The sequence below is a fragment of the Triturus cristatus genome, chromosome 7 (assembly GCF_964204655.1).
Source record: "Triturus cristatus chromosome 7, aTriCri1.1, whole genome shotgun sequence".
NCBI classification, from domain to species: domain Eukaryota; kingdom Metazoa; phylum Chordata; class Amphibia; order Caudata; family Salamandridae; genus Triturus; species Triturus cristatus.
In genome coordinates, this window is record NC_140590.1 from 275,826,875 (window position 1) to 275,844,064 (window position 17,190).

The window sequence follows — 17,190 nt, forward strand, 5'->3', positions numbered from 1 at the left end:
GCTGTACATCTCTAGGGATTTAGGTTTAGGTGCAGTGGGGAAAGAGGGTGGAGGGCCCATGTTACCTGGTCAGAGAGACTGGCCCAATCCCACTTTATTTCTTCTCAAGATTAGAATTTGTCATTTACAGGCGTTCAAGCTTTAATAAGCTATGGACCGTCCAGTGCCAAACCTGTTTTGGTCAATCATAAAAGAAGAGCATAGAGTCAGAGGCTTGCTGGTTGAGATGGATGATAATAAGAAAATGCTGTAGTCAAAAGATTAAGCAAGTCTTGAGAAAGGGCTCATATGAAGTCTGAAAAATAGGAGGTAACAAATTAGACTCATGTGGGACCCCCAATGAAGACATTATTTCTTCTGACACGTCAATCAGTAGGAGGGCAGAAGCTTGTGGCAGTTGTGGGCTTAGGTCAAAAGATAATGGGCATAAGGTTATGGGGAAAAGAGGCAGGCCAGGAGGTGATAGATGGCAGATACCAGGAAAGTCTGGAAGAAAGATCAAACATGGTGGATCATGATAGGAGGATGCCGACAGAATGCTCCCTCCTTCGGACAGCATACAGTTAGACCCTGGACTGCTACCTCATACACCCAGGCTCGATTGGATACCTTTTTTCTTTTACAGACTTTAAAACGGCGTGAGCTTGACCCGGTATAAGGTATCAGAGCGCTTTACATAGCATCAGTTGTGTTACATGCGGACACATTCATTTTTGTTAGGCACGGGGAGATTAAGTGATTTGCCCAGAATCACAGGATGTTCAGCGTTATTGCCGAGACTGGACCCCGGTTCCCCAGATTCGAGGTCGACCGCCCTACCGGTTAGTCCAACTCCTCTCCATCTTTAATAGTAATACTCATCTTTCATACAACTCTTTCATGCACCCTGGGTATGTAGACTAGCTTTGCTATTCAACGCAGCATAGAGTAAGGACTTAGACTGTACATGCACCCAGACCAGATAGAAAATCCTTAATGCTCCACCCAACATTTGGAGGGGATGACCGTAGACAACTCCTAAAGCACCCAGGATCAGAACTATACCTTTATTATTGGACGTCGAAGGGCAGGAGACCATGGACAGCTAGCTCCCTTAAAGTACCCAGAGAAGGTACTATACCCTTCCTAATATACACAGCATAAGGAGGAGACTATGGATAGCTCCTTCATGCACCCGGAGCAGGTATGATACTCTTACTATTTCACGCAACATATGGGGGAGGCCACGGTCAGTTAAATCATCCACTAGAGTACGCGAAATACCTCTGTTAGTCCACCCAGCCCAGAGTGGTGGACTCCTTAATGCTCCCTAGCTAGGTGTAATATCATTACTAGTTGACCCAGCAAAGGGCCTTGGACTGCTCCTTCATACACCCGGAAAAGATTTAATGCCTATGTCAGTCCACCCAGCTTAGTGGGAGCCACTGAAAGGCTCCTCATTTACTCATACTGCAGTGAATACCCTTATTAGCCGATCCAGCATAAGGGAGGACCCTTTGCTATTGCACCCAGCTCAAAGGGAAGGTGATTGACTGCTCGCCATCAGCACCAGGCATAGGTGGGATATCCAGAGCTGAAAGTATCACTTATTTCTAGACGATCTGAAAACCTTCTGCCTCTGGAGAACATCCCACCAATAGCCTGAGAAGGAGAAGTGCTCAAGAAGCCCCTGGGTTTGTCTTCTTCTGTACCCTGGAGCTTATCTCAAAGATACATTTTCTCTCAAAGAATGAGCGAGAGCACTCACCTGCGGCGAGAATCCACATCCGGGTTGGTGTTGTCGATGAAGACGCTCTTACCGCTCTTCAGGGATTGCTCACACATTGCCACACATTTTTTCCAGGATCCTACAGTGTCCTGAGAAAGAAAGAAAAGCAGATGGATAGGGTAAAGGCGCAACATCTGTGAAACCGGCTAATGATCTATAATAAATGCAATTGAGGTCACAAAGAAAAGGACAGAAATAGTAAACAAACAAGGAGAGATTGGCTGGAGTCACTGGAGTTCACAATATGTTCTCTGAACGGCGTGTCCCTGCTGCACCAGCCTGGCATACGACAGACTCTGCCCATACACCAATAGCCTTGCCATAGCAAAAGCCTCTCAGGAATAAAAACCTGACAAAGCCATTTCTTCCACCTGTGCATATCCCAGCCCAATTTCTTCCACCCTTAACTACATGCAGTGGCAGGCATTCGTTTTCTGTGGGCTTAAAATCAGCATTATTCCTGGCTTCATAATGTATACTAAGGAGTTAAACTCAAAGTAGAAAGCCAACATTGTGTCATTAGCAGGGTCTGCAGGGCCAGACCACAAATAGCACAGCTCCAGCCATCAGAACACCTGATTTCTCCAGTGTGTTCTTGGTGCATTAAGGTACACAGAGCACCTCTCCAATCCCTGCTGATCAGGTCCAACAGCAAAGGTACTCTTAGTAGACGCCCCTCTGTTCCTGCAACAATCATCAACACGGCAGAGAACTGGAAGCTGCTGTTGAGGCAGCCTCCCAGAGCAGTGTGGATAGAGCCACAGGACACAGAACGAGCAGTCACTCTGATGGGGAGAAGTGGTGGATAAAGGCAGAACTGTCTGCACTGGCTGGAAACTCCCCTCTGGTTTCATACACGGATTGTAAAATAGGGGCAAATGCACACTTTGGGCCTGATTCACAAACTACACTTGGTAGTACAAAACCTACTACACAATGCAATTCACACACTACACTTGGCAGTACAAAACCTACAACACAATGCAATCAACAAACTACACTTGGTAGTACAAAACGTACTACACAATGCAATTCACACACTACACTTGGTAGTACAAAACGTACTACACAATGCAATTCACAAACTACACTTGGTAGTACAAAACGTACTACACAATGCAATTCACACACTACACTTGGTAGTACAAAATATACTACACAATGCAATTCACAAACTACACTTGGTAGTGCAAAACGTACTACACAATGCAATTCACACACTACACTTGGTAGTACGAAACGTACTACACAAAGCAATTCACAAACTACACTTGGTAGTAGGGAACGTACTACACAATGCAATTCACACACTACACTTGGCAGTACAAAACGTACTACACAATGCAATCAACAAACTAACCTTGGTAGTACGAAACGTACTACACAATGCAATTCACACACTGCACTTGGTAGTACAAAACGTACTACACAATGCAATCAACAAACTACACTTGGCAGTACAAAACGTACTACAAAATGCAATTTACAAACTACACTTGGTAGTACGAAACGTACTACACAATGCAATTCACACACTACACTTGGTAGTACAAAACGTACTACACAATGCAATCAACAAACTACACTTGGTAGTATGAAACATACAACACAATGCAATTCACACACTACACTTGGTAGTACAACACGTACTACACAATGCAATCAACAAACTACACTTGGTAGTACGAAACGTACTACACAATGCAATTCACACACTACAGTTGGTAGTACAAAACGTACTACACACTGCAATCAACAAACTACGCTTGGTAGTACGAAACGTACTACACAATGCAATTCACACACTACACTTGGTAGTACGAAACGTACTACACAATGCAATTCACACACTACACTTGGTAGTACAAAACGTACTACACAATGCAATTCACAAACTACACTTGGTAGTACAAAATGTACTACACAATGCAATCAACAAATTACACTTGGTAGTACAAAACATACTACACAATGCAATCAACAAACTACACTTGGTAGTATGAAACGTACTACACAATGCAATTCACACACTACACTTGGTAGTACAAAACGTACTACACAATGCAATCAACAAACTACACTTGGTAGTACGAAACGTACTACACAATGCAATTCACACACTACACTTGGTAGTACAAAACGTACTACACAATGCAATTCACAAACTACACTTGGTAGTACAAAACGTACTACACAATGCAATCAACAAATTACACTTGGTAGTACAAAACATACTACACAATGCAATCAACAAACTACACTTGGTAGTACAAAACGTACTACACAATGCAATCAACAAACTACACTTGGTAGTACAAAACGTACTACACAATGCAATTCACAAACTACACTTGGTAGTACAAAACGTACTACACAATGCAATTCACAAACTATGTGCAGAGTTTTACGACTCTGCACTCCCTAAACTTATGTGTGCAGAGTTCTCCGCCCTGACTGTTGAGTCTCACAGTGCAGAAAACTCCGCACACTGACAGTCTTGCTTCTCATAAGCAACAACTATAAGTACAAAGCACAAATACAATTAGTCGCTTTGAAATGTGACAAAATAATTATTATATTAATTACAGATTAGGTTGTACTCTATGTGGAGCTAATGAATGGAAATTTATAGAAGGTCTAATATAATGTGAGATGTGCTAGCAAGTAAAGTAATCACTGCCAATATAATTTAGGACTGAGTGTCCTGTCTGAAGGCATTTAAGAAACAGGGGGCGTCCTCATGGGAGGTTACAACACGAGACAAGGCGGTACTAAGGCGGGACTACAATGGCCTAATGACCAATGAAAAGCTACCATTTACAAAGGACAGGGACAGGAGCCATTTAAAAATATGAGTAGGGCGTAAGTGGAGCTCTATCGACATATCCTGAATACAGCATGACTCAAGACAGCGCAAGCGCTGCCTATGCGAAACCTAAAAACGTGGTGGAATTTCAGGCTTTGCGCATGCATTCTAATCTATAAAATCTATACAAAGCATTTGCAATGCAATAGGTCTCGCATTTATAAGAGTTTGAGCTATTGGCATTGTAAAATTACAATGCCTTTTATTTATGTTTTGGTTTTAAAACAAATAAAAGGCATTGTCATTTACAATGTCAGTAGCATAAACTCGCATAAAAGCAGTGTGTGGAGTGCAGCTGTGTGCGGCGTGCAGCAGTGTCCGGCGTGCAGCAGTGTGCGGTGTGCAGCAGTGTGTGGTGTGCAGCAGTGTGTGGCGTGCAGCAGTGTGCGGCATGCAGCAGTGTGCGGCGTGCAGCAGTGTGCGGCGTGCAGCAGTGTGCGGCGTGCAGCAGTGTGCGGCGTGCAGCAGTGTGTGGCGTGCAGCAGTGTTTCGTGTAGCAGTGTGAGGCATGCAGCACTGTGTGGCGTGCAGCAGTGTGCGGCGTGCAGCAGTGTGCGGGGTGCAGCAGTGTGCTGCGTGCAGCAGTGTCGTGCAGCATGCAGCAGTGAGTAATGCAGCAGTGTGCAGCAGTGGGTGGCGTGCAGCAGTGTGCGTCATGCAGCAGTGTGTGCCGTGCGGCAGTGTGTGGCGTGCAGCAGTGTTTCGTGTAGCAGTGTACGGCATGCAGCAGTGTGCGGCGTGCAGCAGTGTGCGGTGTGCAGCAGTGTGCGGCATGCAGCAGTGTGCTGCATGCAGCAGTGTGTGGCGTGCAGCAGTGTGTGGCGTGCAGTGGCATGCAGCAGTGTGTGGCATGCAGCAGTGTGTGGCGTGCAGCAGTGTGTGGCGTGCAGCAGTGTGCGGCGTGCAGCAGTGTGCGGCGTGCAGCAGTGTGTGGCATGCAGCAGTGTGCAGCAGTGTGTGGCGTGCAGCAATGTGCGGCGTGCAGCAGTGTGTGCCGTGTAGCAATGTGTGGCGTGCAGCAGTGTTTTGTGTAGCATTGTGCGGCGTGCAGTAGTGTGTGGCGTGCAGCAGTGTGTGGTGTGCAGCAGTGTGTGGCGTGCAGCAGTATGTGGCGTGCAGCAGTGTTTCGTGTAGCAGTGTGCGGCGTGCAGCAGTGTGTGGCGTGCAGCAGTGTGTGGCATGCAGCAGTGTGCTGCGTGCAGCAGTGTGTGGCGTGCAGCAGTGTGTGCCGTGCAGCAGTGTGAGGCGTGCAGCAGTGTGCGGTGTGCAGCAGTGTGTAATGCAGCAGTGTGTAATGCAGCAGTGTGCGCAGCAGTGTGTGGCGTGCGGTAGTGTGCGGCGTGCAGCAGTGTGCGGCGTGCAGCAGTGTGTGGCGTGCAGCAGTGTGTGGCGTGGTTTGTAAACAACAAGAAAAGCGGACATCAAAGGAAGGGTGGGAGGGAACGAGCATATGGGGTGTGAGTTATAACGAAAGTTAATTGTTGTAAGAGGGGATGCAGGAAGTGAGGCCGAGCGCGCACTGGCAAAAGCAGTCTGCTGCTTTCAAGTCCGATGCCAGATGCCAGATGCCAGCTTCGCGCTTGAATGCCTCACATGCACTGGCCATAAACTGCATTCCTAAGGTCTTGTGCCCCTTATTAAATCTCTCTGAATGCGTGAGGCGGCGCACGCGCAGGAAGTAGCTGGTTGCAAATGGAATGCGCGTGGTTGTGTGCGTTAGCGCCACCCGATCTGCCTGGGAAGCCTTTGGGAGCATTTTCTGAAGCCCCTACATAAGGCGTGCAGCAGTGTGAGGCGTGCAGCAGTGTCCGGCGTGCAGCAGTGTGCGGCCTGCAGCAGTGTGCTGCGTGCAGCAGTGTCGTGCAGCATGCAGCAGTGAGTAATGCAGCAGTGTGCAGCAGTGTGTGGTGTGCAGCAGTGTGCGACGTGCAGCAGTGTGTTCCATGCAGCAGTGTGTGGCGTGCAGCAGTGTTTCGTGTAGCATTGTGCGGCGTGCAGCAGTGTGTGGCGTGCAGCAGTGTGTGGCGTGCAGCAGTGTGTGGCGTGCAGCAGTGTGTGGCATGCAGCAGTGTGCGGCGTGCAGCAGCGTGCTGAGTGCAGGAGTGTGCTGCGTGCAGCAGCGTGTGGCGTGCAGCAGTGTGTGGCGTGCAGCAGTGTGTGGCGTGTAGCGGCATGCAGCAGTGTGTGGCGTGCAGCAGTGTGTGGCGTGCAACAGTGTGTGGTGTGTAGCAGTGTGCGGCGTGCAGCAGTGTGCGGCGTGCAGCAGTGTGTGGCGTGCAGCAGTGTGAGGCGTGCAGCAGTGTGCGGTGTGCAGCAGTGTGAGGCATGCAGCAGTGTGTGGCATGCAGCAGTGTGTGGCGTGCAGCAGTGTGTGGCGTTCAGCAGTGTTTCGTGTAGCAGTGTGAGGCGTGCAGCAGTGTGCGGCGTGCAGCAGTGTGCGGCGTGCAGCAGTGTGTAATTCAGCAGTATGTAATGGAGCAGTGTGCGCAGCAGTGTGTGGCATGCGGTAGTGTGCGGCGTGCAGCAGTGTGCAGCATGCAGCAGTGTGTGGCGTGCAGCAGTGTGTGGCGTGCAGCAGTGTGTGGCGTGGTTTGTAAACAACAAGAAAAGCGGACATCAAAGGAAGGGTGGGAGGGAACGAGCATATGGGGTGTGAGTTATAACGAAAGTTAATTGTTGTAAGAGGGGATGCAGGAAGTGAGGCCGAGCGCGCGCTGGCGAAAGCAGTCTGCTGCTTTCAAGTCCGATGCCAGATGCCAGCTTCGTGCTTGAATGCCTCACATGCACTGGCCATAAACCGCATTCCTAAGGTCTTGTGCCCCTTACTAAATCTCTCTGAATGCGTGAGGCGGTGCACGCGCAGGAAGTAGCTGGTGGCAAATGGAATACGCGTGGTTGTGCATGTAACCGCCACCCGATCCGCCTGGGAAGCCTTTGGGAGCATTTTCTGAAGCCCCTACATAAGTCTCGCTGTGCAATCGCTTACGCGACAGCCAGGCGAGACCTAAAAAGCAAATTGTACTTTGCATGCAGTTACTTTTTTGGTCCTTTCCGTAATCCGACCACTAGATGGCAGGAGCATGCAAAGCATATTTCTCCCGATGCGACAAATGTAACAAAACTCATTGCGTGTACCGATTCTTTCAGTACCCTTGTCTTTTGATGTACACCTGTCGCTTTCCACCTGTTCCCCAGCGATCGTCACCCTACACCCCCTCCACCCCGCCCTTAAACCCCCCATACATACCCGGTTGGCAGAGACGTAGCCGTTCGGCACCATATGTTCCTTCGTGAATGTGGACTTCCCGGCTGTAAAAACAAAATGGAGAAAAGTCAGAACACTTAATAAGTAATTGTAAGACCGGCCTTGTGGCGTGGGCCCTCCCGACCAGTAAGCAACCCTGCAACTCCACCTGATCCCCGGCATCACAGACTTCCGGCCACCATGGCCCAACAAACTCGATGGCCGGCCGGAGGCCCAACCAAACCCAAGACACTACCACGCATGCCCGGCCGAGGGAGAGAGAAACCCCCCCAAGCCAGACCGAGGGACGCCGCCTCGATCATACCCCTGATCTCCTCCCCAAGGAGGGTTTCGATCGGCCACCAGGCCCCCGGTGAGCGGGCGCCTCGCATGCTGGGCGTCTGGAGTCCCTCCCAGACCCACCTGAACAGATCAAAGGGCCGAGCGACAGGAAATCCCGACACACCGCCCCCAGGCGCGGAGACCCCTCTCTGCGAGGACTCCCGACTTCAAAGAGGAGGGGGAGTATAACAAGGGGTGCTGAAGGGACAGGCGGCAGAGAAGACCTGGACCTACGAGAGCCCTGCTGACCTGGTCGCGGCTCGATCGATCGATCTCTGAACCCAAGAACGCTACCTGACCTTCTGAACCATCTGAGCCCTGCTGACGCTGTCGCGGCTCCCCGAACTCTGAACCATCTGAGCCCTGCTGACGCTGTCGCGGCTCCCCGAACTCTGAACCATCTGAGCCCTGCTGACGCTGTCGCGGCTCCCCGAACTCTGAACCATCTGAGCCCTGCTGACGCTGACGCGGCTCCCCGAACTCTGAACCATCTGAGCCCTGCTGATGCTGTCGCGGCTCCCCGACTCCGAAACCATCTGTGCCTGCTGAGTGACTCGCGGCGCTCCCCTCCAGGAGAATCGGCAGTGATTGCCGAGTGAAACAACATCCCCCAGCTCGAGGATTGGGAGCTGTGCGAAGGATACTCCGCAGAGACACTGAACTCAAAGACTGTCCCGCTACCCCACTACCCCCATCACGAAACCGCCGCCGCTTGTGGCATTGATTTAACAACTGTATCTCGGATCATAAAGATCCCCTGAAACGATCGATAAAGTATACTGTCTTACGAAGAACTACTGTGTGGTGTCTCTCTGTCAGATAGTGCAAGCTCAGCGTGTGCGATCCTAGGAACGAGACCCTTCCAGGAAGGGCCTCCCCGCCCTTGCTCGGCCTAACTCTGGGAGAGGTGGGTCAAAGGGTGGTCCGGAACGTATTCCGAAGCCCCCCGGAGAACGCCCTTCCAACATTTGGTGGCAGATGACGGGATCCGAGCCGACACCTGGAGATCGTACAGTAAACGGCTGACGCACTACCGAAAAGAGATGGAAGGAGAAACCTCCATAGGTACCGCAGGAACCAACACAAGCCCGACGTTCCGAGTGGACCAGTTGGAATATTACACGCACCGAGAACTAAAACAGTTCTGCAAAGACCTTGGAATCGCTACCACCGGATTAAGCACTAAAGAAGATTTCCAGGGAGCATTAAAGACCTGGGTCGAGGCAGGAGCTTCCCTGGCCCAAACCGAAGGAGAGCCGCCAAACGAACCACGAAGCATCCCGGTAAGGAGCAGCGCCCCAGAGGGGGGCCTATCCCCGGAAGAGCTAGCGGACCGAGAGAGGGACCGCAACCACGAACTAGAACTAGCCAAACTAAAAATTGAAGAAGAGCTAAAACTGGCTGAGAAAAAGTTAGCCGTAGAATAATTACGCCTACAAGGGGAACTCGAGGAAAAGAAACGCCAGAGCGAACACGAAGAGAGAAAACTTCAACTAGAACACGAACGCAGCCTAAAAGAGATCGAACTCAAGGCCAAAAATGAGGAGTCCAGAACCACGGGAAATCAACCACTCTCCTCCGCCGTGGAACCAAAGGTCCACATCCCCAAGGATGTGGTGAAGGAGTACTACAAGAACGACGACATCCAGCAGTGGTTCAAGGCCTACGAAGTCGCCATGACCTCCCACCGAGTTCCGCAGAAGGATTGGGGGCCTGGGTTGTGGGGCCGGTTCCTGAGCGAGGGGAGAGATACCCTGCTGGACCTGCCCTCCACGGTGCTGAACTCCTACAGCCACATGAAAGAGGCCCTATTAGCCAGATATGGACTCACCCCCGAAATGTACCGGCAACGGTTTCGAGACTGCAAAAAGATACCCGGTACTACGTGGGTAGAATACGTGAACTTTTACAGCCGAGCCTTGGACGGGTGGATCAAGGGCAGCAAGGTCTCCACCTTTGAGGAACTGTTTGACCTAATAGCATGGGAACACTTGTCTGCAAATTGCTTTGTGGAGTTACGCCAGCACCTCCTGGACAGCAAGCTCACTGACCCTCGGAAACTGGCGGTCGAAGCTGACCGATGGGTGAACACCCGGGCCTCCCGGGGTCCCGTGGGAGACTACGGTCGCCACAGTCAGGGCCCCTTCCGCCAGAGGGGCAGAGGGAACCAAGGCAGACCGAGGGAATCCCAGGTGGGCCCCCAGCACAGTCCCCCCAGAGGCCAACCTCCGCACTTTCCAGCCCCACCTCCAGCCAGCACCGGGCCCCCGGGGAGGCAGGGACCCCGAGTCAAGATCACCTGTTTTCGCTGCCAACAGACCGGACACTATGCCACTGACCCCCAGTGTCCCATGTACCAACGACCCGCAACGACAGCCCCTCCAGCCCGACAAATGACCTCCGTAGCCCTAGGAGAAGAGATGGAAGAATCCGAAGAGTGGGAACCAGCAGCCATGGCCCTGGTCTCCCTAGGAGACCGAGAGATGGTTCCCGGAACACCCCTACCCGCCAACACGAAGAAGTACCGACAGCGAGTGACGGTCAACGGTCACCGAGTCGAGGCCCTCTGCGACACCAGGGCGAGTGTCACAGCAGTCCACTGCCACCTGGTCTCCGAAGACCAGATACTGCTCGACGCCTTCTGTCCAGTTATATCGTCGGACAATTCCGAGAGCCTCTGCCGGATGGCCCTGATACCCTTCGAGTGGGGGGGAGTCACCGGTAAATTGAGAGTGGCAGTCCGAACATCCCAACCGGTAGACTGCCTCCTGGGGAACGACCTCGAGAGCTCCCTGTGGGGACAAGTGGAACGAAGAGCCCATCTGGAAATGATGGGCCTACCCGAATGGGTATGCGCCACCACGCGCTCCATGTCTACCCGATCGCCTTCCTCCGAAGGAGCTGAGGCCTTACCCCTGAACCCAGTTGCCATCCCCGAGGACCGGGACGCACTACCCGAGCCCGACGACCCTCTTCCGGAAGAAGAACCCGTTCCTGACGAAGGGTCAGTGCATCCAGACCCCGAGCAACTGACCGAGCTCGGGACCTGCCCGAGATGGCCCATTGGCAATGTGAGGGAGGTCCCTCCCGAGAAGAATTCTGCAGGGAACAAGCCACCTGCTTGTCCCTCATTGGACCCCGACAGCAGGCCGAAGCCCAGGCAGCAGGCGACCAGTCCGGAACCCACTGGGTATATTGGGAAAACGGCCTCCTGTACAGCGAACAGAAGTCGGCCGAGCTGGGGTCGGCCCGGGTACTGGTGGTACCCCTGCGCTTCCGAAGTTTCCTCCTAGGCCTAGCCCATGATGTACCCCTGGCAGGACACTTAGGCCAAGACAAAACCTATCATCGGCTGGTTACCCACTTCTATTGGCCCAAAATGCGAGCGGATGTAGAGGCCCACTGCAAGTCATGTCTCACGTGCCAGGCCAGCGGAAAAAGTGGTGGGAAGCGCAAGGCTCCGCTACAACCCTTCCCCGTTGTTAGTACCCCGTTTGAGCGGGTCGGAATCGACATCGTGGGACCCCTGGATCCCAGCACCGCCCAGGGCCACTGGTTCATCCTCGTCCTGGTGGACCATGCCACCCGCTACCCAGAGGCCATTCCCCTCCGCACCGTGACGGCCCCCGTGGTAGGCCGGGCCTTGATGGGGATCTTCTCCCGCGTAGGCTTCCCTCGCGAAGTCGTGAGTGATCGTGGCACGAACTTTATCTCCAAGTACATGAAGTTCCTATGGCAACATTGCGGAGTATCGTACAAATTCACCACCCCATACCACCCCCAAGGCAATGGCCTAGTCGAGCGATTTAACCGGACCCTGAAAGGGATGATCATGGGCCTCGAAGAACCCCTACACCGGAAATGGGACGTCCTCCTCCCTTGCCTCCTGTTCGCCTACCGGGAAGTTCCCCAAAAATCTCTGGGGTTCAGCCCGTTCGAATTACTCTACGGACACCCCGTCCGGGGACCCCTGAGCCTGGTCAAAGAGGGCTGGGAAACGGCTCTCCGAGGAACCCCTCCAGATGTATTCCGCTATATCCTGGCGCTCCGCAACCAGACCCGGAAGTTCCGGGAGCTCGCCGAGACAAACCTCGAGGCTAGCCAAGAAGAGATGAAGCGCTGGTATGACCAGAATGCCCCGCTGGTCGAGTTTCAGCCGGGCCAACAGGTCTGGGTAATGGCCCCGGTGAAACCCTGCGCCCTCCAAGACAAATGGACTGGTCCCTTCAAAGTGGTCGAACGGAAGAGTCAAGTCACGTATCTAGTTGATGTTCAGTCTCCACGGAACCCCCTCCGGGTCCTCCACGTGAACCGCCTCAAACCCCACTTTGTGAGGACAGAGTTGAGTTTGCTCCTGGCCACCGACGATGGGACCGAAGAAGACACAGAGCCCCTTCTGGACCCCCTGTGTGCTAACGAAAAAGTTGGCTGCGTAGAGGGGGTGAGGCTGTCCTCCGCCCTCACCCCCCAACAATCCGACGACTGCCGCCAGCTATTGAGACAATTCACAGACCTCTTCTCCCTCACCCCTAGGGTCACCGACTGGTGTGTCCACGACGTGGACACCGGAGACAGCCCGCCGATAAGACACCGAGCCTACCGAGTCCCTGACCGGGTCCGGACCTGCATCCAGGCCGAGGTAACCAAGATGTTAACCCTCGGGGTGATTGAACCCTCCGACAGTCCATGGGCCAGCCCGGTAGTACTGGTCCCGAAGGCAGCAGCCCCTGGTGTCGCCCCCGAGCTGAGATTCTGTGTGGACTACCGGGGACTCAATGCGGTCACCCGAGCAGACGCTCACCCTATTCCCCGCGCAGACGAGCTCATCGACCGCCTCGGGCCGCTCGCTACCTCAGCACCTTCGACCTAACCTGCGGATACTGGCAAATCGCGCTCACTGAGGGAGCCAAGGAGCGGTCCGCCTTCTCCACCCCGGATGGGCACTACCGCTTCAGAGTCATGCCTTTCGGGATGAAAAATGCCCCGGCCACCTTCCAGCGACTGGTGAACAGGGTCCTGGCCGGGCTAGAGGGGTTCAGCGCAGCGTACCTAGACGACATAGCGGTATTCAGCTCCCAATGGACAGAACACCTCCAGCACCTCCGACAAGTACTGATGGCCCTGCGCCAGGCAGGCCTAACAGTCAAAGCCAGCAAATGTCAAATTGGACAAGGCTCAGTGATCTATCTGGGACACCAGGTGGGGAGTGGGCAGGTCGCCCCCCTCCAGCCGAAGATCGACGCCATCTTGTCCTGGGAACCCCCCACGACCCAAACGGAAGTCTGGGCCTTCCTGGGCCTCACCGGTTACTACCGGAGGTTTATTAAAAACTATGGCAGCATCGCAGGCCTCCTCACAGAGTTAACCTCCAAAAAGCACCCGAAGAAAGTACAGTGGACTCTCCCGTGCCAAAAAGTGTTCGACGCCTTGAAAGCCGCTATGTGTACTGCTCCGGTACTCAAGGCCCCCGACTACTCTCAGGAGTTTGTGGTCCAAACGGACGCTTCGGAGCACGGCATCGGGGCAGTCCTCTCACAGTTCAACGACCAAGGCATAGATCAGCCCATAGCCTTCATCAGCCAAAGGCTACTACCTCGGGAGCAACGGTGGAGCACCATTGAAAGAGAGACCTTCGCCGTAGTCTGGGCCCTCAAAAAGCTGCGGCCCTACTTGTTCGGAACACACTTCCGAGTTCAAACGGATCATCGACCCTTGCGGTGGTTGATGCAAATGAGAGGAGAGAACCCCAAGCTGTTACGATGGTCAATCTCCCTCCAGGGGATGGACTTCTCTGTGGAACATCGCCCTGGGACTGACCACGCCAACGCGGACGGCCTGTCCCGATTCTTCCTCTTCAGCGAGGAGAACCCCCAAGTGGATGGGTAGTTCTCCCCGCCTTTCAGCTGGGGGGGGCACGTGTAAGACCGGCCTTGTGGCGTGGGCCCTCCCGACCAGTAAGCAACCCTGCAACTCCACCTGATCCCCGGCATCACAGACTTCCGGCCACCATGGCCCAACAAACTCGATGGCCGGCCGGAGCCCCAGCCAAACCCAAGACACTACCACGCATGCCCGGCCGAGGGAGAGAGAAACCCCCCCAAGCCAGACCGAGGGACGCCACCTCGATCATACCCCTGATCTCCTCCCCAAGGAGGGTTTCGATCGGCCACCAGGCCCCCGGTGAGCGGGCGCCTCGCATGCTGGGCGTCTGGAGTCCCTCCCAGACCCACCTGAACAGATCAAAGGGCCGAGCGACAGGAAATCCCGACACACCGCCCCCAGGCGCGGAGACCCCTCTCTGCGAGGACTCCCAACTTCAAAGAGGAGGGGGAGTATAACAAGGGGTGCTGAAGGGACAGGCGGCAGAGAAGACCTGGACCTACGAGAGCCCTGCTGACCTGGTCGCGGCTCGATCGATCTCTGAACCCAAGAACGCTACCTGACCTTCTGAACCATCTGAGCCCTGCTGACGCTGTCGCGGCTCCCCGAACTCTGAACCATCTGAGCCCTGCTGACGCTGTCGCGGCTCCCCGAACTCTGAACCATCTGAGCCCTGCTGACGCTGTCGCGGCTCCCCGAACTCTAAACTATCTGAGCCCTGCTGACGCTGTCGCGGCTCCCCGAACTCTGAACCATCTGAGCCCTGCTGACGCTGTCGCGGCTCCCCGACTCCGAAACCATCTGTGCCTGCTGAGTGACTCGCGGCGCTCCACTCCAGGAGAATCGGCAGAGATTGCCGAGAGAAACAACATCCCCCAGCTCGAGGATTGAGAGCTGTGCGAAGGATACTCCGCAGAGACACTGAACTCAAAGACTGTCCCGCTACCCCACTACCCCCATCACGAAACCGCCGCCGCTTGTGGCATTGATTTAACAACTGCATCTCGGATCATAAAGATCCCCTGAAACGATCGATAAAGTATACTGTCTTACGAAGAACTACTGTGTGGTGTCTCTCTGTCAGATAGTGCAAGCTCAGCGTGTGCGATCCTAGGAACGAGACCCTTCCAGGAAGGGCCTCCCCGCCCTTGCTCGGCCTAACTCTGGGAGAGGTGGGTCAAAGGGTGGTCCGGAACGTATTCCGAAGCCCCCTGGAGAACGCCCTTCCAACAGTAATAGTGGAGGGTGGCACTGGCGGGTAAAGGAGTGGGAGCCCTGCTACTGCAGTGCAGGGGATGGGGCACCTAAGGTCGGGGTGGCACCTTGCTACTGGACTTCGAGATTGGGACGAGGAGGTGTCGCCGCCCTGCTCCCACTGAGGCTAGAGCGTCGTGGATAGGAGTGACACTGCGGGTGTAGTAGTGCTAGGCCTGGGCATAGGTCGATGGCACCCTGCTAAAATACAGGGGCAAAGGGGTGGCTGCCTACTACTGCATAGAGGAGGTACCGCCCTACTGCACAGGAAGGAGCTGGCACCCTGCGGTGGAGTCAGGGGTGGTGAGGGAGCTGGCACCCTGCTGTGGAGATGGGTGGTGAAAAGGCTGGCGCCCTGCTAACTGTGAAGACGGGTGGTGAGGGAGCTGGTACCGTGCTTTGGAGTCTGGGATGGTGAGGGAGCTGGCACCCTGCTGTTGAGTCAGGGGTGGTGAGTGAGCTAGCACCCTGATAGCTGTGAAGACGGGTGGTGAGGGAGCTGGCACCCTGCTGTGGATTCCGGGGTGGTGAGGGAGCTGGCCTAGCTCCCTGCTGTGGGGTTTGGGGTGGTGAGGGAGCTGGCCTAGCTCCCTGCTGTGGAGTTAGGGGTGGTGAGGGAGCTGGCGCCCTGCTAGCTGTGGAGACAGGGGTGGTGAGGGAGCTGGCGCCCTGCTAGCTGTGGAGACGGGGGTAAGGGAGCTGGCGCCCTGCTAGCTGTGGAGACGGGTGGTGAGAGCCCGAATAGGCCCAGACTTCAGTCAGAAGGCAGGCTGCAGAGATGCTCAGATCTGACCCGACCACAGACACTACGGGTCCCCGCGCGGTCACTGGATTGCGCTGGCAGAGCAGAGGTAACAACACTGAGCTAATGCAGGCAGCTCCCCCTTACCTGCAGGTAAACCAACAGCGACCACCACCTCCTGGGAGCGAGAGACCAGCTGGGCAGTCGGAGGGTCGTACAGGGGAGCTGCTGGGTCCAGCTTCCGCTAACCGTAGAGAGGGCAGAGGATAGGGGACACGTTAAAAAATAGTCATTTTTTCCAAAACTAATTTTACAAAGCCATTAAAGAGCAGGCAATCCTTAACCCAAGTGCGAGGCCTTCCCTTGGGGTCTTGGGGCAGTCAGTGGTTACAGGGCAGTATCCTGCCTGGGGGCTGCTGTTTACCATTGGTGTTCTAGGGCCTGAAAGCTAATGCAATCCAGTTACATAGACAAGTTACTACTCCTTGGGGCATTATGTAGCAAGGGCGAGCAGACAAGGGAGAGGGGGAGGAGGGTAGAAACAGCGACAACCAGAAGATGCTGCCACAGCTGGAGCCCAAAACAAACCCAAGTATTACTAATGCTTCTAGGAGCTAACATTGTCATAACACTGATCTCAAGGCCTATGTTACTTACTTAGACATTCAGAAACAATATACTCTCTAGTCTTTTGCAAAAGCTTTTATCTCACAAACAGGCAGTGGGGACTTGGGTCAAGGTGGACATTCGCTACCACATTCTGGTCCAGGGTCATCCTAGGGAACAACACTGGGTAAAATATCGGAAAGGGCCAATGCAGCAGCCCACCTAAGGCATCTTCAACACAAGGGCGCACCAGATGTCCATCTACTAAAGCGCCTTAGTGGCCGCCTACAAAGCTCCACAGCGGAACCCATGCCGACATTATTAAGAGCAAAGTGGATCCCGGCCTTCAATTACGGCCACATGGCCTTCCCTGGAGCCCTTGACAACTTCCTTAACAGATTCCCAGATCAAGGCCTACAAGACCACACTATTCGCTCCTCGGCAGGCCACCAGCTCTAGATTGCGGCTGGAACTGGGCCTCCGTAGGC

General features: G+C 54.1%; 1 protein-coding gene across 1 annotated transcript in view; it reads right to left on the bottom strand.

The window, feature by feature from the left end:
* The window catches only part of LOC146809404 (bifunctional polynucleotide phosphatase/kinase-like), a 104,743-nt gene that overhangs the window by 33,603 nt on the left and 53,950 nt on the right, over positions 1-17,190 (bottom strand). Inside the window, 3 exon segments of the mRNA XM_085616246.1 lie at positions 1,748-1,857; positions 7,882-7,943; positions 16,244-16,340. Coding sequence (XP_085472372.1) covers positions 1,748-1,857; positions 7,882-7,943; positions 16,244-16,340 — 269 coding nt within the window.